At 41.8% G+C, this 24,369-nt stretch overlaps 1 protein-coding gene across 1 annotated transcript in view; it reads left to right on the forward strand.

Annotated features, from left to right (window-relative positions):
- utp20 (UTP20 small subunit processome component) overlaps nucleotides 1–24,369 on the forward strand; it is a 118,058-nt gene that overhangs the window by 53,879 nt on the left and 39,810 nt on the right. The window contains 13 exon segments of the mRNA XM_084331035.1: nucleotides 659–867; nucleotides 5,646–5,789; nucleotides 8,389–8,412; nucleotides 8,414–8,469; nucleotides 9,171–9,409; nucleotides 11,157–11,301; nucleotides 12,273–12,360; nucleotides 13,775–13,918; nucleotides 15,066–15,119; nucleotides 15,290–15,457; nucleotides 17,075–17,230; nucleotides 18,136–18,276; nucleotides 20,511–20,648. Coding sequence (XP_084187161.1) covers nucleotides 659–867; nucleotides 5,646–5,789; nucleotides 8,389–8,412; nucleotides 8,414–8,469; nucleotides 9,171–9,409; nucleotides 11,157–11,301; nucleotides 12,273–12,360; nucleotides 13,775–13,918; nucleotides 15,066–15,119; nucleotides 15,290–15,457; nucleotides 17,075–17,230; nucleotides 18,136–18,276; nucleotides 20,511–20,648 — 1,706 coding nt within the window.

The following is a 24,369-nucleotide window of genomic DNA, read 5'->3' on the forward strand; positions in this document are numbered from 1 at the left end:
ATTCACCCTAACAGGAAAGTCCATTCGAGATCCAAAAAAATAAAACACCTTTCTGCTACAGGGAACACTGCATTATCGAGACAGCGCCCCTACGAGGATCTGGCCGGTAATGCACTTTTCCAAATTCCAAGAGTAGGGTAAATCTGCAGTGCCGCTCGGTGACATTGAGTAGGTTATTAAAATGGAATAAAAGCCAAAACAACCTTGCCATGGACATGTCCGTGGTTGGCCCTCTACTGTTGGATCCGAAACACGGACATGTCCGTGCTTGGCTGGGAATGTGTTAAACAAATCGAAATCAGACATACAAACAAATATAGAACAATAACCAATATACAAACATATAGAACAAATCAAATATCAATAAAACAACAAATATCAATAAAACAACAAACGGAGAGAAACATCTCAGAGAAAACTAAAACGTGCTCAAAAACAGCACGACATTCCATACACTAATACTCTAATACTCCTCATAACCACTAGACAAAGACATTCCAAATCAACACATAACCCAACACAAGAACCCATTCATTAGACACAGATTAGACCCAACCAAAATCAATCTCAGGATAACTTGGGCCCAACAGTCACCCCCCTCTCTCGCCTTTTTTTCAAATTTTTATTTTTTTTTTAATTATCTCCGTCTCCCCTCAAGGCCCGTGTCTGGCCGCGGTGGAGGGAGCGTTGGCCGGGACAGACGCGCGCGCCGTCCTGCCCCTGGGACGCCAGCACAGCCTGCTGAACATCATCCACGTGGTGCTCAGTAAACTGGGCCACCTCATCCACATGTTCCTGCCCAAGGTGTTCCAGATCCTGCTGTGCATCACCGGCTCCGCCTCCACCCTGCTGGATCTCCGTGACCAGGTGATGACGATTACTACAAGAACCAATCATCTAAAAAGCATTAGAGAAAACATTTATTATAATAATAATTTAACCCTTTCACTGCCACACTACAGAAGGTTAACTCATTACTATCACACGTCGGCAATGTTCCCCCTAAGGTGCGCCCGTGCGCGCGCACATGGCAAAACGCTCCCGCGCACATCTGAAATCTGTCGCGCACAGAAACGTTTGTGTAAAATATGCATGTAGTTAAATTGACTTGACGCGTTGCACCGAATACTACGGTAACCTGTTGCGTGTGACGTTACCAAGAGAAGCCCCGCTTTCAGTGCTTTGTGGGCGTCGCTACTGCGTTCACACAGACACACACAACAGATGAGGAAGTGGACAGATCCGACCAGCATTGCTGGCTCCTCACAATGCAAACGCGAAAATGTACATTACAGATTAACTGCAGAGAAGATTCCCAATTTATCGTCCCGGTCGAGACTAATTGGAAGCGGTGTGCAACGCGTGCAAAGCTTGACCATATGTTTCTGTGTCTAATAAAGGTGCTGGCGATCTCAAAGCTCACATGGACACAGAAAAACATTACAAACAAAGCAGTACGAGGCGAGAGTTTCATGGCAAAGTTGACCGAATTGATTGAAGAATGCAGCTATACAGAGAGAGAAAGAAAATAATTGAAAACTATTTTGATGCCTCAAAATGATCTTTTGGTTTGATAAGATGCTTATGATACAATCATTCTAAGGATTATGTGTGTAATAAATTAGTTTAGTACACTAATTGCAACAAATCTGAAACTGCATAGTGCACTTTTAAATTAGTATCTTTGTGAGGTTACTGTTTTATAATTTACATTACATTGTAAAGATACAAAGATATATTTTTTAAAGCTGGATTTTCTAATACAGAAGAGGTATTATTTAGAACATTACTTCATATTTTTCTTGTTACCGTATTTATTTTGTCCAGTAAGACTTGAAAATATATATTATTTTGTCAAAGGTTGATTTAGTTATTTTCTTGAGATTTGTCAGATAGATTACTTTAGGCATAATACAACATGTTGAGTAACTTTGGTTATAGAGAGATATTATTTTGTTATATAATATAAACAATAATTTTATATCCATACAGAGGAGGCATACTTTAAATATATTATAATGATAAGGCATCTTTGAGTAGACTTTGAGTATCATTAAGTATCTTGAGGCTGAAGGCAGAGTGTCCTCTTTAAAAAAAATCACAATATGGTCACCCTTGAAGTCGCATTATAATTCACTTAATAAAATAATGACGAGTCAGCCTTTGCTCTGTATCATCAATCAATGGTAAAATAAATATTTGATTAAGGAATATAATATGCCTTTTTGTATTATTTCTCTGTGTATCAGCAAAATGTATATATTTTTATGTTAGACATTGAGGGAAATTAAGATTCTCAGATTTTTTACAAACCGCCGCTTATCAACTAACGGTTAATCGGCAGGTGACGTATGTTGCTCAGTAGTTGCTGATGTCTGCTCAGGAGGTTTGAGTGTTTTAGAGGGGGGGGGGGGGGGGGGGGGGGAATTTGAGGGAAAAATGTGAGGGAACATTCCCCCGTCGGTAGTGTGATAGTAAAGAGTTAACATTCTGTAGTGTGGCAGTGAAAGGGTTTACCCTTTGTCGTGTGGCAGTGAAAGGGTTAACCTGCTGTCATGTGGCAGTGAAAGGGTTAACCTTCTGCATTGTGGCAGTGAAAGGGATCACCCTTTGTCGTGTGGCAGTGAAAGGGTTAACCTTCTGTAGTGTGGCAGTGAAAGGGTTTACCCTTTGTCGGGTGGCAGTGAAAGGGTTAACCTGCTGTCGTGTGGCATTGAAAGGGTTAACCTTCTGTATTGTGGCAGTGAAAGGGTTAAAGACTACCGGATACAGTACTAATTACTTAGGAGACATCTCCCTAATCGTTATTGTAATTTTTACTTTTTTTTCTTTTTTTACTTACATTTTTATTAACATTTATAGACAAACAACACTTAGACAATACTTACAATGACATCCATAATACAACAATGCACTAACATGGGCCCCTTGAATATGGCTACGTTCAGCCTCCCAGACCCCCATAAGGGGGACCCCCCCCTCCCGCCAACTACCCCCAGAAATAGGGCTCCCCCACATCCCAGGTCCGTCCCACGCGGGGCCGAGCACTCAGCGACATGGGTCCCTTGAATTTAATTGGGCCAGGCTCGGTAGAGGAGAGAGGGAATTCATTCTTGTCCTTCACAAATGTCCATGTGCACATTTAAAGCAACTGCTATTCTAACATAACTCAAATTCTACATAACTCAAAGAAAAAAGACAACATTTGGCGCTCCCATGGTGTTAGAGGAGCTTAGTCGTATCCCTCTGTTCCCCGTTGGAAGGGTGAGGAGTAATGGCTCTCCTAGTGATAGGGCTCCCCCTAGTGGCGAAGTGCGCACTATATAAGTCCAGCATTCGTTCTGTGGACGGCCTCAGAGCTACCGGTCAATGTTCTGAATTTGTCTTTCTTATGCACATGTTAATTTGTATTGTGTGTCACATGTAATCCTGTGTATTATTCCCCAATATGTTCCTAATCAGCATGTCCCCTTTTTATTTTATTTTTATCCACTTTTTCTCCTTTTCTATTTTTCTCCCATCCCAATTTCGTATTTCCAATTCTTCCCTCCCCTGTCTTGAACGTTGCTAGACTATGCCTCCCACTGGTCGGCTGTAGTGAGGATAGAAGCCTTGCATCACGTGTCCCCTCCGGTACATGAGGAGGCAGCCTGTCGCATCTTTTCACCGCAACAGCTCGAACTCTGTGGCGAGGAGTAACACGTGGGAGGCTCACGCTTCCCCCGATACTTCCTGTTTCCGCCGTACCGGCGTTACCCAACCGACCTGTAGGAGTCGCTGTCCACAACGTCCAATCCCCACCCACCGGCTTTCCCACCCTCTAACTGCCAATTGTGTTAGTATGGCGGTCGACCAAGCCGGTAGCAAGCCGAGAACTGGGCTCGATACCAGCATATCCTGCGTTAGTGGCGAGCGCCTTGCTCACTGCGCCACTCAGCCTCCCTTTTTTAAAATAAATTTCAAATAGTTTGTCTATAACGTGTGTATTGTAAATCATAGTGTTAATTATTCTAAATTCTGGTGTTATAGTTTTATACTACTTGGGGTAACAATTATCAATTATCTTTCCTCTGTTGTATCTATTCTCATCCCCAGGTCCCCCGTGTGTATGTTTGTATTGGGTACTCTTCCACGTTGATTTTGTCTTGTATCTTTCCTTGGATCACCGTGTCCCTTCATGCCCCTTTCTCATGTCCTTTTGTCGTTCTTCATAGTTGATCTGCTTTGAATCGGTTCAGGTCCCCTCTTTTCCTCCTCCCGTCCTCCTCTCCTCGTCCTCGGTTCTGGTCCACCTGCGCGCCCTCTCCATCCTCTGCGTCAGCGTAGGCCTAGACCGTAGGCCTCTCTCCTTCCCCTCCCGGCACCTTCCATCCTCTCCGCGCTGTGTCCCTCGCCGCCTCCTACACGGTGTCAGGACCTGATTCCTTTCTTTTTTCTGAATTTTCTTTATTTCTACATAGCTCCGACGCTTCATTGCCACCTCCGTTGGATTTTTCAGTGTTACATTGTATGCTCCGCATTGCTCCTAATCCAATCTGTGTGGTGGCCTGGTTAGCCTCTATGTTAGCTTGTAAGCTAGTTTGTATGTTAGCCTGTAGCTTCTCTGCACTGACATTCTGCGTCCCGCTAGCTTGTTCTACCTGTTGCATCATTGCCTCGTGTTGAGTCTTTTCCATCTGTGTATTTACTTCATCTGGGGTTGCTTTTCTTTCATTTGTCCTCGTGTTCATTCTTCCTTCTTTCTTTTGTCCTCGAAACTTCACTTTTTATTTCGTTTTTGAATTGTTTTACTTCCTTTTTTTGATATTCATTGACTGGGAGCTCTTTCATGTGGGCTGCTCACCAGAACGTTGCAAACCGGAAGTCCAAATTTTACTTTTTCATCTTCAATTTCCATAGGTGCTTAGTTTTGCTTTGTGCGAATTTGCAATTAATGGTGTGCTTATTTTGTTCCGTCTGATTATAATTCTTGCTTGTTTTTATTTGTCTGGTTCGTCTTCTTGTTTGTTTTTTATTTGTTTTTCTTTGAACTTATACTTATATGTTTTGTAAGTTGGACCCCAGGTAGACCAGCCAGTCGGCTCTCTTTGTGTCAACTAATTGGGATCCAACTAAACTAAACTACTGATGAGATTCTTTATTTGAATTTTAGGGACCAGATAATAAGGCTGGGCAATCAATCAAAAGTTTATTTAAGCTGCCAAACAATTATTGTGAACAAGATAATCACAAGATAATAATACCATTTTTAGCCAGGTCATGTTTTTGAGCCAGGTCAACACGGCAACATTGTGGGAAATTCGCTTAGCGTCTTGTCCACAGGAATGGAATGGAAGCAGATACGGACCACTAGCCTAGCTTAAAACTCTGGGAGAGGTGTTTTTGGCCAACAGCTAGTGGCTAGTGGTCCGTATCCACTTTGGAGCTGCAGTATGGCGACAAACTGTGTGTCGGTTCATTTTATTTGACTCATATTACAAATCTTTTATTGGTTGAGGACTAAATTACTCGAAATTCCCATCCCTGATGTCTCCCCCGATCAGGTGAATGATAACGGATCTCTCTCTCTCTCTCTCTCTCTCTCTCTCTCTCTCTCTGTCTCTCTCTCTCTCTGTCTCTCTCTCTCTGTCTCTCTCTGTATCCAGTTGAAGAAGGGCTGCATCAACCCTCTGAAGCACCTGAGGCGTCTGGGAGTCTTGAGGATCCAGGACTTTTTCGACGGCTTTGAGTCCTACAGCTTCAGTCCCGATGAGCTGGATGCTGTCTTCCAGGCTGTGGTCTGGCCTCAGGTAGCAACTAACTGCACTTTAAAGCTCTTGTATGTAACATTTAACACATTGGGCGCCGGGCATTGTGCCCATCATTATACCCAGTCTGCCAGCACTGTAACCCTATGGAGATGTTTACCTTCTTTGCAGGGCTATAACTTTTTTAAATATTATAGCTATATTGACATTACTATGGCCCATTCAACATCGATTACCGGTATTTATCGTTCAGGATGTGGGAACGTTATATTTTTTCATTCATATATTGTTGTGTTAATACCTTCGAGAATATAAGTATGTTTTTAAGCTTTTCTGCTGTAATTCCAAAAACGCTAGTTATAGGCCCTGACGCATATGATAGATTATCGATTGGCGTTTCTTTCCTATACACGCTATATTAAAAAATTAAAATGTATATGATCGGTATACATTATGCTTCATCATGCGTGAAGGGGGGGGGGTCGTTTATAATTCCTTGATCGTCAGTAACGGCTTTATTTAGTATGGGTTGATATATTGATCAGACTGATTGCAAACAACACCGTTCGCCGATGAGACTGGAGGAAAAATATCCCAATTATTTGACGTCGATCTCCTAGATCCATTTCCGGTTTGCCAGGTGTTGCATTTTCAGAGCACTTAGCTAGCTTGCAGGTCACCTAGTGATATTTTAAGTGGACATTCAACAAACCGGTAAAAACATTTGAGTGGTGCAGTACATTTGCACACATCTTTTTGTGGTCTGGAGCAAATGAGGAGTCTGGTAATCGCTCATCACTGTTGAGTCCTGGAAAAGCTGGAATTTTAGAGACTAGATTTCCAGCCATCGAAAACCTGGAACATTGAAATATTTGGAAATTACCAAATATCATGGGGGGGGGGGGGGAATCTATGTTGTGCTGGAAATGTTTTATTGTATTTTAGCCGCTCATTTAGATTGTCTATGTAAACCTGTTAATAAACTTTTCAATCAATCAAACCTCTGTGTAATTTTTTTTAACTGGACTGTTGGTTAGGGTGACCATATTGTGGTTTCTAAAAAAGAGGACACTCTGCCCCCAGCCTCAAGATACTCAAAGTTTACTCAAAGATGCCTTATCATTTTTATATATTTAAAGTATGCCTCCTCTGTATGGATAGAACATTATTATTTATATTATATAACAAAATATCTCTCTATAACCAAAGTTACTCAACATGCTTTATTATGCCTAAAGTAATCTATCTGACAAATCTCAAGAAAATTACTTAAAAATCTACTTATAACAAATAATAGCTATTTTCAAGTATTACTTGACAAAATAAATAACAAAAAAAATATGAATTAATGTTCTAAATAATACCTCTTCTGTATTAGATATATACATTTTTTTATATATCTATCTTTTCAATGTAGATTATAAAACAGTAACCTCACAAAGATACAAATTCATAAAGTAACTAATAATAAAGTGCACTATGCAGTTTCGGATTTGTTAACATTTGCATAACTTGCAATTATTGTACAAAGATTATTGATTACACACGTAATTATTGAAGAATTATTGTATAATAAGCATCTTATATCATCATAAATCAAACCAAAACATTATTTCTAGGCAAAAGAAGACGTTTGGTCACCCTGTGACAGTGGCTCGGGAGGTAGAGCAGTCGTCTGGCAATCTGGAGGTTCCCGGTTCGATTCCCGCTCCCTCCCGGGCAGCGTGTCGATGTGTCCTTGAGCAAGACACTTAACCCCTAATTGCTCCCGAGGAGCAGGTTTGCACCTTGCATGGTTGCATCCGCCGTCGTTGTGTGTGAGTGAGTAACAAATTGTAAAGCGCTTTGGATAAAAGCGCTATATAAAAAAAGCAGCCATTTACCATTTACCTGTTGGTAGGATTATAGAAGCGTTGCTCAATTAGTGGCCCATGCTCTCTTTTGTTATGGCCGTCATGGCATTTGACAAGGTCATGCTTATTCTCCTTATTTTTAAAGTGAGACACTTCATCATGAACCCTGAATCATTAAAAAAAGGAGGAATACAACTGGGGTTAAATGTGTGGATACTAGGCCTACTGGTAAATTATATGACCGTTTGTGAGCAATTATTCTCCTGGATTGTCAAAAAGATTCTTGAAAGATTTGGGGAAATTATTTATCATAAATATCTATGCTAATTTATGTAAATTATGGCACTACTTTTATTCTGTCTACACTTTTGCATTGCTCTTATTCTGTCTATTTTATACTCATTTTATGTATGCACTTTATGCATTGCTTCTATTTAGTCAGAAACCTGCTAATAGTCTTATAGATTTTAATGTCTAAGTTGTCAGAAATCTATTACAATCTTCTTTTTCCAATAGATTTTAACGACAGAAATCTATTAAAACATTTTCGGGAGGTTTTAATATCTGCAAATTTTACGCCCGTCTATAATTATGCCAATTTTATGCTCATTCTATCACAGCTGTGAAGCACTTTGGGCTGCAATTCTTGTGTGAGAAGTGCTATACAAATAATGTTTATTATTATTACTATTATTATAAATAGTGGGAACCCTGTATAGTGAAGGTATGAAGGGAGGGGGAACACACCCTTGGCGTGAGCCTCACTTCCTGTTCCATTGCACCTCCAGGTGGGTCGTCTGCCTACAGAGAGCCCCATACTCTCCCACCCCTCTCCTGAAACTACTCCATGTGTGGAGCAAGAACGCCAGGTGAGCACCAACCTTCTATCAGGCTGTCCATCCATATACTGCCCACACGATATAGAAGAAGTTACTAAGGCTGAGATGATATGCATTTGGAAGAATCGATAAATTGGACAAATTATCGATAAATATAGACATTTTTGTACAATTGTTTTGCATAAAAAAATATTTGTTTGCGTGTGTCACCTGCACTCACTGTAGTTTTTGCGATGCTTGTAGTTGGCCCACGACACAAACACACACAAACTAACGTTAAATAATATATAAATCGATAAGTGGTCTCAGCCTTAGAAGTTACCCATGATGAAGTTCATGACTTCATCTCTTTCTCTCTTTTTTTTGCCACCCATCCATCTATTTTCCTCTCTCTCTCTCTCTCTCCTCTCTCTCTCTCTCTCCTCTCTCTCTCTCTCTCTCTCTCATCTTCTCTCTCTCTCTCCTCTCTCTCTCATCTCTCTTCATCTCTCTCTCTCTCTCTCTCCTCTCTCTCTACTCTCTCTCTCTCTCTCTCTCTCTCTCTCTCTCTCTCTCTCTCTCTCCTCTCTCTCTCTCTCTCTCTCTCTCTCTCTCTCTCTCTCCTCTCTCTCTCTCTATCTCTCTCTCTCTCTATATCTCTCTCTCTCTCTATATCTCTCTCTCTCTCTCTATATCTCTCTCTCTATATCTCTCTCTCTATATCTCTCTATATATATATATGTATATATCAGATATTTCCCCCTCCTGGCCAAGCAGAGACCGGACCACCCAGAGTGTGACGTCCTCCTCAACGTCTTCACCTTGCTCCGCACCAAAAATGTCTCCCCGGTAACCATCGCCATGGTAATAGACATGGTAGAGTCCCTGGTGACCACGGCCGATTTTGACGCCTCGGGCGAAGGCGAGACGGAGCTGACCGTCAACGGATGTGTGTTTCCTGAGCCGGCCGAGGGCACTGCGGTCACTTCAGGTCAGTCGGGGAGGAGTCTTCGGGGGGCCATACTGTATAGAATAGACTACCGTCGGTAGTGTGATAGTAAAGGGTTAACCTTATGTAGTGTGGCAGTGAAAGGGTTAACCTACTGTGTATTGACACAGTGAAAGGGTTACCCGTTTGGTAGTGTGGCAGTGAAAGGGTTAATCATCCGAGGGAAATTTGGCACTACAAGTCGCTCACAGTAAACATTTAGGTAGACACAAAACAATTTGTCACGAATAAGAATAAAATAAGCCTAATAATAAAATACGGTCGGGGATTTACATTGCCTATGTTATGTATATACATTCTAATATAAAATATACAGTAAAAATATACAGAAATCTACATTAAGTGTAATATTGAACAATGTTGTTTTAAAAGTAAAAGTCCAGGAAGATGGTAACTGTCACCCTGTGCTCAGTGATGCAGTGAGGCACAGTGATGCCTGATGTAAAGTCTGATGGCTGTCGGAATGAAGGACTTCCTGTGCCGTTCAGTGCTACATCTTGGGAGTCGTATCTCCGAGCTTTAGGAATACTGGTTCCATTGGAGGTCCGGTGAACGTTACATTCGACAAGGACACACACAGTGTCGTAGATGTGAAGCATGAGGGCAGGTTTTCTGAACATCTGGAAGTCTGTGCCAGGTCTGTAAACCACCACTCGGGGCAGAGTGGCTAAGGGCTCATTCACATCTAATCAGACAATGCATTCAGTAGAGCTATCTGGCTGCGAGCTAGCCTAGCTTAGCACAATTGAATGGAAGGGGATACGGACCACTAGCCTAGCTTAAAATTTCATTTGTGTTACGCTAGGCTAGCTTGCAGCCGGATAGCTGTCTTCTGAACACACAGAGGAAATTGGCGTCTTATCTTCTTGTCGCATATATACGTTTTTTCAAGAAGTCTACATTCATCATGCAGTGACACACACATGCGATGGGCGGCACACACACGAACACACATGCAATTTTTGGGTCGCCGATGAAATTGAGTCTCTGCACTTGACCCATCCCGTCATCCTTCCCCCCAAGGGCAGCCATGAGCAGATAGGGGCGTCGGTGTGGGGCGGCGCCCCGGGGACCAATACAAGTGCTCCTGCCCGTCTTCGTTCAGGGAACGCGACAGCGTTAGCGATCTGTTGCATGTTTTTCCATTGGGTTTCTCTTATCGGGGAGGGGGAACCCTTGCGAGCACGGGGAGAACATGCAAACTCCACACAGAAAAGCCTGGGAGATACCCCACCTGGGTACCTGGCAACGCGGAAACCTGGTCCCCAAGCGGGAATCGAACCCTGGACCTTCTAGCTGTGAGGTGACAGTGAGAAACCATTACACCACCATATGCATATAGAGTACTGAAAATACCATGTTGTTTTCTGGGTTGGTTTCTTGCTAACCTTGTTCCCAGTTTTATCTCCGTGAGATAAAGCCTGGTAAAGAACTACTGCCGAAAGTGTCTGTGGGGTAGAATTTCCGGTGTATGTACTTCCCCTGGAAGCTGCCTCCGAACGGACCAAACATTTCCCGAATCCGGTCGGCAAACAAGCTAGAACGTCCCGGTCATGTAGTAAATTCTTCAGGCAAAGCCGTTGCAGTGGCTTTTAAACGAGGAAATATTGTGCACTTCACACGTTTCTATAATTGTTTTGTCGAAACCGGAAAGCCTGTAGCCTGTACTTCCTGTACTTCCGTTTAGACATTTTAGGAGGCATATCTTTACCAGCCTAGTTTCTTGCAGACAACATAACCCTGGGCTCCAGGCTGCTGCTGCCGCACATCTCCACCCTGCTCCAGTACCTCGGCATGGTCGTACGCAACACTGAGCGGCTCCGCAAGAAGAAGTTCAGCTCGCAGGTCGCCAAGGAGCTCAACATCCTCTCTAAGTGAGTTTTAGTGTCCTTTTTACATATATCGGCTATCGCTATCGTGTTGAATATTTATGTGTCACTTTTAGGGCTGACCCCTATTAGTCGAATAGTTGACTAATCGGTCGAAAGGAGCCGTAGTCGACTGCCAACCTCTTAATCGAATACAAAAAAATCAAAAAATATATAACATTTTTATTTTATTTTATTTTTTTGTATCATTCTTTCCAAAAGAAAAGAGGCCTAGAAGCGTGGCTAACGCTAATGGCACGCATATCAGAGGCTAACTGCCTAAGAAAACAGGCACAGAGGCACTGAAAAAGGATTTCACCCATCGAATGAACACACTAGACTAGACAAATATCAAGATGTATCCATCAGTGGACCAATTGCATGGACAAGAAGCCTTCAGTCGACTCCTTCAGACATTGAGCAATGAGCACCCCCCACAGCCCAAATGGAATGATAAAAAAATATATATATTATATATATATATATATATATATTTTTTTTTTTATAGTCGACTAACGGCACATTTTGGCCAATCATAGTCGACTATCCAAATCCTTAGTCGGGGACAGCCCTAGTCTCTTTATAGGGCTGGCTCTTTATAAGGCTAGGGCCGATTTATCAAGTTTCAATTGGAATTTTGGCTTCCCATGATCATGAAAACAAGATAATCAAGATACAATTATTATTTTGTAGTTTGAGTGCACTACAACATAGTTGATGATATTTATTTGTATTTATTATTTGTATATATATAAAGGAGGATGTATAATTTCTAAAATGTATGGTTGTCATTTAGTTTAGGATATATGGTTGTTTTTATGAAGTCCTGAGAAGTTTTGGGAGATACAAGATTGTCATCTAATCGTCCTCTCCTCAGGGACAGGCTTCTCTAATGTCAGCCTGCATCCAGGTTGGCCTCAAAATTATGTATTTTTTTCCCCTTTTGGCTGATTTTTTATGTGTCTTTCTCCTCCCAGGATCAGCCGTTTCGTGAGTGACAAGGAACACAGTTCAGTGCTCATTGGCCTGTTGCTTCCCTACCTCCAGAAAGGACGCAACACTCCGGTACGACTGACCGTTATGTCTCTTGACATGTTGATATTCTAGGAAATATTGTTATACTTCAGAATGTCAGCTCTTTTTCCCCCCCTTTGCCTCGTCTACATGATTGATAGATATTTTTTAATGTTTGTGTCTAAGCCATATGGTCTTACAAGACACATAAACAATAAGTATATAGTATACTGTAATTTTCGCACTATAAGCCGCACCTGAATATAAGCCGCAGCAGCTAAATTGAATGATGTGTACATATATAAGCCGCACTGGACTATAAGCCGCAGGTGTTTTAATGTTTAATTACAGTCTTCCCACCAGCATTGGGACACAATACTGTCGGACAAATAACAAGAATTAACTCATTTACAAGTTGTATTAAGTTTAGCAAATAAGGGAACAATATTTCGATTTTTACATTTTCGGGTTTGGTCACGTCGAGTCACATATAAGCTGCACCGTTATATAAGCCGCAGGGTCGAAAAATGGGAGGGAAAGGCGTGGCTTATAGTCCGAAAATTACGGTACTTAACAATAAGTGGAAGTATAACTTCTACAAGTGGAAAATCTTGTTCCACATGGAGGTGTTTCAGGCCGTCACAAATAAGGTGAAATAAGGACCTTCCTGTTTGGCCGTGTGTAACATTTCTTTAATTGAGTTTCATTGAGTATGTATACTCAATGTAGTATAAATTGCAACTTGTTATTATAAAACAAAATGTGATTTTATAATGAACAATTACTAATTCTACATTTTCTGTAAGAAGAGGTTGTGTAAGAGATTTCTGTTAATTCTAAAGGATGTGATATAGGCAGCATAGATATTAGAAAGATTCATGGAAGGACCGATGCATCCGGGGCGTGACATTGCTCCAAGAATAGAATAGAAATCCTTTAATAATCCCGAGGGAAATTCGGCACTACAGATTGCTCACATTGAACAACAATAAACATTTAGGTTCAATAGGACTAAAATAAGAATACGAATATAATAATGATATAAAAAATTAGAATAAAGAATAAAATACGGTCCGGGATATACATTCTGGTATGTATATACATTCTAAAATCTTAAATGTACAACTATCCAGCCAAAACTATACAGAAATATACTGTAGAATGTACAGTAATACGTGTGAAAATGTAAAGTGAAAAGTGTCCAGGAAGATTGTGAGAAGTGTACAATTTGTTTTAAATTGTCCAGGAAGATTTCGCCAGGCTGTACTGTCACCCTGTGCTCAGTGATACAGTGAGGCACAGTGATGCATAATATATGGTCTAATGGCTGTCGGAATGAAGACTGGATAGAGACAATATTACCTGTTAATTTGTCATTATGACATTTGACTGTCTTATTTTACATCACATCTAACCGATCTTTCCTCTGTTTGTGCGTGCGTGTGTGTGTGTGTGTGTGTGTTAGGAGGCAGAGATCGATATCCTGGCGACGGTACAGAACCTGCTCAGACACTGTTCAGATTCTTCATCCTTCCTCCGGCCCATCTGCAAACTCTTCTCCGTCCTCCAGAACAAGCTGTCCAGGAAGGCGCTCACCGGTGTCTTCCAGGTACACCGACGATACTGGGATATTTCCTTAAAGAATAGGGTCCACGCTAGGGCTGGGCAATTAATCGGATAGACCTATGCAATCTCATTTCTAAATTATGGGGGGGGGGAATTATACTTTAACTTTTTTAAATGATGACGATTCTGACTTATTTTGTATGTTACAAGAGACTTAAGTTTAAGTCAAGCACTTTCATATATGTTATGTGTAAGTTTAAGTCAAGCACTTTGATATGTTATGTTGTCTGTTTAAGAAAGAGTGCAATAAATGATTTTATTAAAAAAATAAGAATAGTGTGAGAATCGTGATCTCAATTATTAGAGAGAAAAATTGTGATTCACATTTGAGCAAGAATCGCCCAGCCCTAGTCCACGCGCAGCATTGCGACACATTAACCCCTTCACTGCCACACTACAGAAGGTTAACCCTTTACTATCACACTACCAACAGGTAACCGTCGGTAGTGTGATAGTAAAGGGTTAACCTTCTGTCGTGTGGCAGTGAAAGGGTTAACCTGCTGTCACGTGGCAGTGAAAGCATTAACCGTCTGTGTATTGTCGCAGTGTGAAAGGGTTAACCGTTTGGTAGTGTGACAGTGAAAGGGTTAAAAAGGTGGATCTGTGCATAGCTCAGTATTGCGGTTCAGCGGTAACCATTCAGATCAAACTTAGTTACCGTAATTCCTCTAATAGTGACCGGTATTCAATTACAAACCGGGTCTCTATTAATGGCCGGGTGCGCTCTTGAGCTAAGCAATTATAAGCCGACCTCCTAATACAAGCCGGGTTACTAATATACTGAGCTGCATACTGAGCTGCTATGGTAAAGTTACTTGATTTCACTTTGAAAACGTTGAAATGACCAGTGACCACCTGTAATTGCACTATTTACTATTTCATACAGTACTTGGTTTCAATAAATGAACCCAGTACATTTTACTGGGTTCAAACTGACACAAAATGTTGATTTATTCATTATGATCCGTTTGAAAATTAGAAATATAGGCCTCTCTCTTATACATGCCTCCTCCTAATAAAAGCCTGGTACCCGCTACAGTTTAAGCAAATACAAGCCCGGGTCACTATTAGAGGAATTACGGTAAGTCGTTCTCATATTCCTGTGCCTTCTTCTTCCTCTTTCCTTGCAGACTCTCTCAGAGCTGAACCCTGCGCTGAAATACATCACGGATGTGGCTACAAAGGTACGACTACGACTCTACGAATGGATGTTTATTTCATCTATTATTTATGATTTGTGTTGTTGTCGTTCTACTCTTTGAAAAACAAGATACGAGTCGCTCCCCGTCTGTGTGAAGCATTACTCCTTACAGACTATTAATTATTTCTCTCTCTCTTTCGCTCTCTCTCTCAGATGAATGCGTTTGACAGCCGCCACTTGGACGAGATCTACTTTGACGTGCGTCTGCTGGCCTTCCAAGACGCCAGCGGTCGTATAAAGGAGATGCAGACATTGGAGATGAAGACATTGGACATGGACTACATCTACACCATCATGCACAACTGCTTTCACTGCTTCGAGGTGGGGAGCTATTAAAAAAAAATAAAAAAAATATTATTTTCTTTCCCCCCCCCCTTTTTCCGATTTTTTCTCCCATCCCACTGTTAGTCGTTATGCTAATTCCCAACCCCCTTCCTGGTTGTTGCGCACTTTCCCCTACTGTTGGTCCGAGAGGCCGGAGACTGTCACATGCTTTCCTCCGACGCATGTGCAGCCTGCCGGCAGCCAGCCTGGCCGCGCAGATTCTCACTGGGAGAGTGTAACGTGTGGGAGGCCGCACTACCTCTCTCCAGATCCTACCCTTGCTGAGCAGGCGCCCCGACCGATGCTAAACCATATTGACAACAATCACACTCCGTTTTATGGGAGGGCACACAGGCAAACACATAGGAAAACAGGGCATGAGTCAGTGAACGGGAAAGGCTAGTAGGTAGAAGTGGGTTTTGAGCCTCGATTTGAAGGCATCTATCGAGGGGGCGAGCCTAATGGAGGTGGGGATGCTGTTCCACAGTTCAGGGGCTGCGATAGCAAAGGCACGGCCCCCCCTGAGCTTGAGGTTAGACCTCCGGACTGTCAGGAGCCTCTGATCGGCTGACCTGAGGGACCTGGTGTTGGAATAGGGGGATAGGAGGTCTGAGATGTAGGAGGGGGGGTGACCATTAAGGGCTTTAAAAACAAATAGGAGAACATTAAAATCTATCCTGTAGCGTACTGGAAGCCAATGAAGGGAGGCAAGGACATGGGTAATGTGGTCTCTCTTGCGTGTTCCGGTCAACAGTCTGGTAGCAGCGTTTTGTACCAGTTGTAAGCGGGACAGGGAAGACTGGTTAATGCCTATATAGAGGGAGTTGCAGTAGTCTAATCTAGATGAAATGAAGGCGTGGATGACTCTCTGAAGGTCTGCTGGGCAGAGAAGGGCTTTGAGTTTGGCAATGGTGCGTAGTTGGAAAAAACATGCCTTTACCACTGAGTTCACTTGTCTGTCGAATTTAAATTGTGGATCAAAAATGACACCTAGGTTCTTGACATAAGGCTTGACCAGGGAGGACAGGTTGCCAAGGCTGTTGGTAAGTGTGGTGACAGCGTCTGGGGGACCGAAGAGGATTATTTCGCATTTGTTTTGATTTAGTTGTAGAATGTTTTGTGCCATCCAACATTTAACGTCATCCAGGCAGGACATGAGACTGTTAAGTAGAGACTGGTTGTTAGGTTTCAGGGAAACGTAAAGCTGTGTGTTGTCAGCATAACAGTGAAAAGAGATGTTGTGCTTCTGAATGATTGAACCAAGGGGTAGCATGTAAAGAGAGAACAGGATCGGGCCAAGGATGGACCCTTGCGGGACCCCACAGGAGAGGGAGGTTGAGGGGGAGGAGCAGTTAGCGATGTTGACAGCAAAGCTTCTATTTGTGAGATAGGAGGAGAACCATGCTAGTGCAGTGTCACTGACACCAACCCCATGTTGGAGACGGTCTAATAAAATGGTGTGATCAACAGTGTCGAAATAAGAAGATTTTTTTTTAATGTACCGGTATTCACACAATTGCTTTGTGGTTCATTCATTCATTCATTCATTCATTCATTCATTCATTCATTCATTCATTCATTCATGTGTTTTCTCCTCTCCCTCCCTGGCTGTAGATTGGAGATATGTCTCTAGCAGACAACGCCACCTTGTGTCTGTCTGCAGTAATAACCCAGGTGGCCGTGGTGGCGGGTGAGGAGGACATCTACAAGCAGATCATACAGTTTACTATCCTGGATGCTGTACGCAAGGGCCTCCGCAGTAAGACGGAGGTAGGGAACACACACACACACTCACTCACTCACTCACTCACTCACTCACTCACTCACTCACTCACTTTCACTCTCTCACTCACAAGCTTTAGACTATTAACACATATTATTACATGACGTTTTAACATTCGTCGAAATGCTTGATTGTGATTGGTCAATAGCCCCTGACAGCGTTGAATTATTTTTCGATAACCACCGGTGATTATTGTTTTTCGCAGCTGGAGCAATCAAGCCCACTGACACACACTGTTTCAGTGCAATCAGACACACCTGCTGCCGGCGATAATAATAATCACTTTATTTGGGCTGACAGAGCCACAGAACAATTGCGTCTGCATTTGATCTCGTCTTGTCGATGGTGTAAAATGAATTAGGTATATTGTTAGTAAGTTAGCCATGTAATAAGCGGGATAATGTATAGCTATACTCTGTTATTGTCGCAAAATAATTTACCTTCACTGACGTTTAAAACACCTCGGCGAGGCGCCTCGGTATTTTAAACTCTTGTGTCGGTCAATTATTTTGCGACAATGACCTCGTAGCTATACATTATCCCTTACATACAACTCAGATCAAGTTTTTAATTTAGCTTCCTTATCCTTATATCTTTTCTCTCCCTCATCCCTCTCTGTCTTCCACTTATTCATCCCTCTCTCTCTACCTCCCTCCTTCATCCCTCTCTCTCTCTCTCTATCTCTCTCTCCCCCCATCTCTCTCTCCCCCTCCCCCTCTCTCCCTCTCTCTCTCTATCTCTCTCTCTATCTCTCTCTCTCTCCCTCTCCCCCTCTCTCCCTCCCTCTCTCCCTCTCTCCCTCTCCCCCTCTCTCTCTCCCCCTCTCTCTCCCTCCCCCTCTCTCCCTCCCTCTCCCTTTCTCCCTCTCTTTCTCTCTTCCCCCCCCTCTCAGAGTGTGCAGCATGACTACACCACAGTGCTGGCCTGTCTGGTGAAGACGTTCCCAGCCAGGAAAGACTTCAGGGACCTGGTCCAGCTGACGGACTACAATGACCCAGAGTCTGACTTCTTTGAACACATGAAGCACATCCAGGTAGGAACGTCGCTATGACGACCTAAACAGTGGATGGAATGGTGAACGTGAAGTAATCTGAAAAGGTTTATAGTCTTAGTTTATATATTCTCAAAATAGTATTATTAGTTGCCCGGAAGGCTACTGTATAGACTGTTTCAGCTGGGAAGCGGCTTGGACCCCAAGTCTATTTCCTGTTTATAGTGTTTTTGATCAATAATGGACAGGGCATTAAATGTAGTCCATTAACGATGTTTGTTGAAACTGGCAGAAAAAAAATTATTACCTGACTCAGATGATCAATCGTACATGAGGACAGTTGAGCCAGTACTTGTGAACTCATCGTGATGTTGTCAACTAAAGCATCCCCAGGTGGAATCAATCAATATAAATATTGATCACGCAGCAACTTCTCTCGTTCTGCAGGTTGTTCATGAACACCGGTAGGCCGCAGTTACATCCAATCTTAAATCATAGCAATCCGATCTGTTCAGTGTGTCTGTGTATAGGCTGTCACCCTGAGGAAAGATATTTAGATATATATGTGTATATATATTTTTTTATATATAAATAGATGTTTATATGCAGTATATTTATTATATATTTCCCCAAGGGGATCAATAAAGGTATATCTTATCTTAAATAATTAATTACACTGTCATACACATATTTTCATAATGAGTAAACACAGCAATATGATTGGCAAGTGTGATGTTATTTGCCACAATATGATTCCCTCTCTCTCTCTCACTCACTCACTCACTCACTCACTCACTCACTCACTCACTCACTCACTCACTCACTCACTCACTCACTCACTCACTCACTCACTCACTCTCTCTCTCTCTCTCTCTCTCACTCTCACTCTCACTCTCACACACTCACTCACTCACTCTAACTGTGCATTCAAATACAACACAAAATGGAATCTAGAGGCAGGGAAAATGCTCTAACGCAAGTCATGGAACAGAGGCGAACAGACGCAGCTTTGCTCTAGGCGCGCGAACGCTGTTTTCAAACATTCTTAACTTTAGCGAGAAATTCACCAGCCATGATGGAGCAAATGTGGGAATATCTTCGCAATTAATATGAAATAGGCGGCTAAGTGGCGCAGTGGGCAAGGCGCTCGCCACTAACGCAGGAGATGCTGGGTTCGAGCCAAGCTCTCGCCGTTTGGCTGGTCGTTCATACTAATACAATTGGCAGTATTAGGGGGTGGGAAAGCCGGTGGGTGGGGATCGGACGTTGTGGACAGCGACTCCTATAGGTCGGTTGGTGCGCCTGTACAGCAGAATCAGGAAGTATCGGGGGCAGCGTGAGCCTCCCACGCGTTACTCCTCGCCACTGAGAGATTGCGCTGTACAGGTGAAAAGATGCGACGGCTGCCTCCTCATGTACCGGAGGAGACACGTGATGCAAGGCTTAGTCCACATTGCAGCCGACCAGTGGGAGGCATGGTCTAGCAACGTTCGAGACAGGGGAGGGGAGAATTGAAGGGAGAATTGGCGAGGTGAAATTGGGATGGGAGAAAAATAGAAAATAAGGAGAAAAAAGTGGATCAAAAAACAATTAATATGAAATAGACCTATGTAGCCTTTAGATATTGAATAGGTCACATTTGGAAATAGTCTCGTCTTTTTTTCCTTCTAAATGTCAACAATGCCACCGTTAGCTAGAGACCGTATTTGAATGAATGAATGATTTTATTTCGGTCTTCTTTTACAAAGCATAGTAGTAGAACATAATTCTTTATTTTCTTTTTAAATGACGAGGCTTATAATTGCCGACATTGGGTCCTGAAAGGCGCTATATAAAACGAAGTTATTATTATTATTACCCTTTTATTTACACACAAAAAAATACAAAAAAGAAACACAATTCAGTACATCATTTAGCAAAGGTTACAACATTTCATAGTTTTATGTACAAAATGTATACACATTTATTTATCTTTTTTATATATATATATATATATATATATATATATATATATATATATATATATATGTATTATATTATTATATATAAAAAGTATATATTATATGTATTTTTTTCTTCACTATTTGAATACAGTTATGTTATAGATCAAATATAATTAGGATAATAATGAGGTTTTATATTTAAAACCTTTGATTTGTCTTCACGTTGTATCTGAATGTAGAATAACTCACTACATGCATAGTAGTGGGCGTGTCCTCAGGGGGCGGGCTCTGATGAAAGTGGGCGTGCCCTGATGCGTGTCTTGTCCCCTATAGATCCACCGTCGGGGGCGGGCTCTGAGGAAGCTGGCCAAGCAGCTGAATGACAGCACTGTGGTGATGACATCACGCTCACTACAGGCCTTCATCATGCCCTACGCTATGACTGCTCTGTTTGACGAGAAGATGCTCAAGGTGGGTCACACACACACACACACACACACACACACACACACACACACACACACACACACACACGTAAGACCGTGTGTGTGTGTGTGTGCGCCCACATACACATCTGCATATATGTAGCGTGTTCAGTCATGCATACTGCATGTGCTGGTGTATTTAGGTGGGAAATTGGCCAACAGCTGGTAAATTTAGTGCGTGCGTGCGTATTCTTTTAATAAAATCATTTATTGCACTCTTTCTTAAACTGACATATATAACATAACATATATCAAAGTGCTTGACTTAAACATAACATATATGAAAGTGCTTGAAAAGTAAAAAAAAAAAAAAAAAAAAGTTAACTAAAATATATAAAGTTTAATATATATATTTTTTTAAGTAAAAGAATGTTTAAAAACATTCGTAAAATCATAGGTTTATGAATCGTGATCGTGATTTTTTTTTACAATTAATCATGCAGCCCTAGCCAGGACTGTCCCTAAATCTGTTCTGGACCACCTGGTCCCCCCCAGACACAAGCGGTGTCATCCCCAGGACGCCAGAACCGGCCCCCTGTGTAACCAGAGATGCTTTAGTAGAAGAGGATGACGCATTACAAGCGGCATGAATGGGATCACTTCCTGTCTCTCTAAAGTGGGCGGGACCTTTACACACAGGCACCATCCGTTAACACTGTGAGGTCGCTGGACAAGCTGCTCAAACTAACTTGTTTTGCGCGGATCTACAGGGTCAGAATGGATTTACTGTCCGAATGTTCAGTAACACGTTCGGCTCGTAAGAGAAGTCCAATACAGTAAAGAATAAAAAGCAACGTCCAATACAGTAAAGAATAAGAAGTAGCGACGTCCAATACAGTAAATAATAAAAAGTAGAGACGTCTTGGCGGCTGGGTGGCGTAGCGGATATTGCGCTTGTCACCAATGCAATAGACTCCGGTATCGAATCCCAGTCTCAGCATTGCCTTCGACTTGGGCCGGCCGTCGTACTGGCTCATTTGGCAGAGTCAGCGGGTGGAAAGTCGATGGGTGGGGATTGGACGTTGTGGACAGCGACTCCTACAGGTCGGTTGGGTGACGCCTGCACAGCAGAGGCAGGAAGTATCGGGGGCAGCGTGAGCCTCCCACGCGTTACTCCTCGCCACTGAGAGTCTGCGCTGTCTGGTGAAAAGATGCGACAGGCTGCCTCCTCGTGTACCGGAGGGGACACGTGATGCAAGGCTTCTATCCTCACTACAACCGACCAGTGGGGGACATAGTCTAGCAACGTTCAAGACAGGGGAGGGGAGAATTGGCAATACGAAATTGGGATGGGAGAAAAATAGAAAAATTAGGAGAAAAGTGGATAAAATATAATAATAAACTTTTCATACAGAAACTGCAGCTCAAAGTGCTTCACAACAGAAAAAAGACATAACATGAGCACAAAGTGCAGACATATAAAATCACAGTTTTTCACATTAGGATCTAACATCCCAACAGGCCACCTTGTTTATGGTTTGATTCAGTTTTAAATAGACAATAATAAAAAGAGTAAGATAAAATAGACAGAGTAAAATAGTGCAATAGTGCAGTGCAATAAAATAGTAGAATAGATTTTTTTTACAGTGCAATAAAATAGTTCTGGATTACTGTTCAACAGTTCAAAGTTGTCTTTACCTTCTCTGTTTGGTATCCACAGTTTAAAACATGACAGTCTTCCCTCCTGTTTTATACCCACTTTGACCCTTCGAACCTCCCACTCAGGGCGCAGTTCCCTCTCTCTGGGTCCTACACAGTTTTAAAGCCTGACAGTCTCTTGTTTGATACCCACACAGTTTAATACCTGACAGTTTTGAACCTGTAATAAAAAATAATAGACAGTAAAATAATACAGTGCAATAAAATAGTAGAATAGATAGTAAAATTATGCAATAGAATGGACAGAGTAAAATAGTGCTACAGTACAATCAACAGCGGAGTGCATTAGAAGGCTATGGTGAAGAGGTAAGTTTTTAGCTTATTTTTTTTAAATATTAAGAGATCTAGCTTCCCTAATGTCCATAGGTAGTGTGTTCCATAACTTTGGTGCATAGTTTGCAAAGGCTGCATCCCCGATTTTCCTTAGACTGTGGCTTGGAACCTTCAATAGACCAGTAGTAGATGATCGCAATGTTCTAGGAGGCACATAGTTGACTAGAGAATTTGCAATGTAGCTTGGTCCTGTTCCATTTAGTGCTTTGTATATAAGGAGGAGGACCTTGAAATCAATTCTAAATGTTACCGGAAGCCAGTGTAGGTTAGCTAATACTGGACTGATGTGGTCTCTCCTCTTGGTTCTAGTTAGTAGCCTAGCTGCCGAGTTTTGAATGAGTTGGAGTCGTTCTGTTTTTTTTTGGGAGGCCAGTTAGGAGTGCATTACAGTAGTCAAGTCGGCTTGAGATAAAGGCATGGATCAGTTTTTCAGCGTCTTTTTTAATTTATAAACGGCCGTACCTTAGCTGTGTTTCTAAGGTGGAAAATTCACCTCTACTTGTGATTTAAAGCTTAGGTCTGAGTCTGTTATAACACCAAGACTTGTAACTTCGGGTTTGATCCAAGGAGTAAGTTGCCCCATATTGCTCTGTAACATTTCTCTTTCTACGACCGACTAGTAGGATTTCAGTTTTGCCCTCATTTAATTTTAGGAAGTTGTTCGTCATCCATTTGTTTATTGCTAAGAGACAGGCAAGGAGTTAATAGCTGTGTGATCATTTGGTTCAGCGGAGATGTACAATTGTGTCATCTGCGTAACTATGGAAACATACATTGTGTTTTCTAGGGCTGTCTTAAATACTTCGACACTTCGAAGCTTTGTGCGATGGGCATGGGATTCGAATGGGAAAATAACATTTGAATATAAAAAAAATAAAAATAAAATTCAATTATTATTATTTTTTTTTTTTGGTGCAAAATCAACTCTGCCTCTCTTTGTTAATGTTAACTACAACAAGCAATGCTGTTTGTTATTTAAAGGGGAACTATCTTATAAATGGCCTTTTCCAGTGTTTAGCATTATTTTCTAGCTATGTGGACTTATATTAATAGGATCTATGTCTCTAATTCTCAACATGGCGCATTCTTCCAATTCTCATCTCACAATATTGTCCCTCACTCAAGTGAGTCATCTGAAATTTAGCGTATCTGTGACGTCAGAGGTTTCTCATCTGCATAATAACTCTCTCTCGCTCTCGCTCTCTCTCTCTCTCTCTCTCAAATCGCATTCCGAGTATGGGCGGAGCCCAGCCTCAAAACGGCTTCAAATTTTGAGGTCGAAAAATGCTGTTTTTGAGTACTTGATTAAAAATACAAAACAATGAATTAAAAAAGAAAAAAACGTACAGGTGTGTTCCATAAACTCACAGGAATTGTGTAAAATTGCCCAAATACAAATAGTGAAAGAAATTGTAAAATAGTTCCCCTTTAACCCCTTTGTGTTCATTGTGCTGCTTTTATAAAGCCTCAAATGACGGCTTACAATATTTCATGAAAGCAGTGTTTCGTTTGTCTAAGATTTAAAAAGGTTTAAACTTTACAGCACTGACAAAGTTGAACAAAGTGCTGTACAAGTCCACAACATAAAAAAAATTAATTAATTTACGTTTGCCTTCTGTAAGTCACGTGACACATTAGAAGAACTGAGAACCATTTTGTTTTTTTTTCTCTCTTTTTTTCTCCCCACTTTTTCTCCTTATTTTCTATTTTTCTCC

This window comes from Notolepis coatsorum, assembly GCF_963971535.1.
Source record: "Notolepis coatsorum genome assembly, chromosome: 15".
Classification (NCBI taxonomy): domain Eukaryota; kingdom Metazoa; phylum Chordata; class Actinopteri; order Aulopiformes; family Paralepididae; genus Notolepis; species Notolepis coatsorum.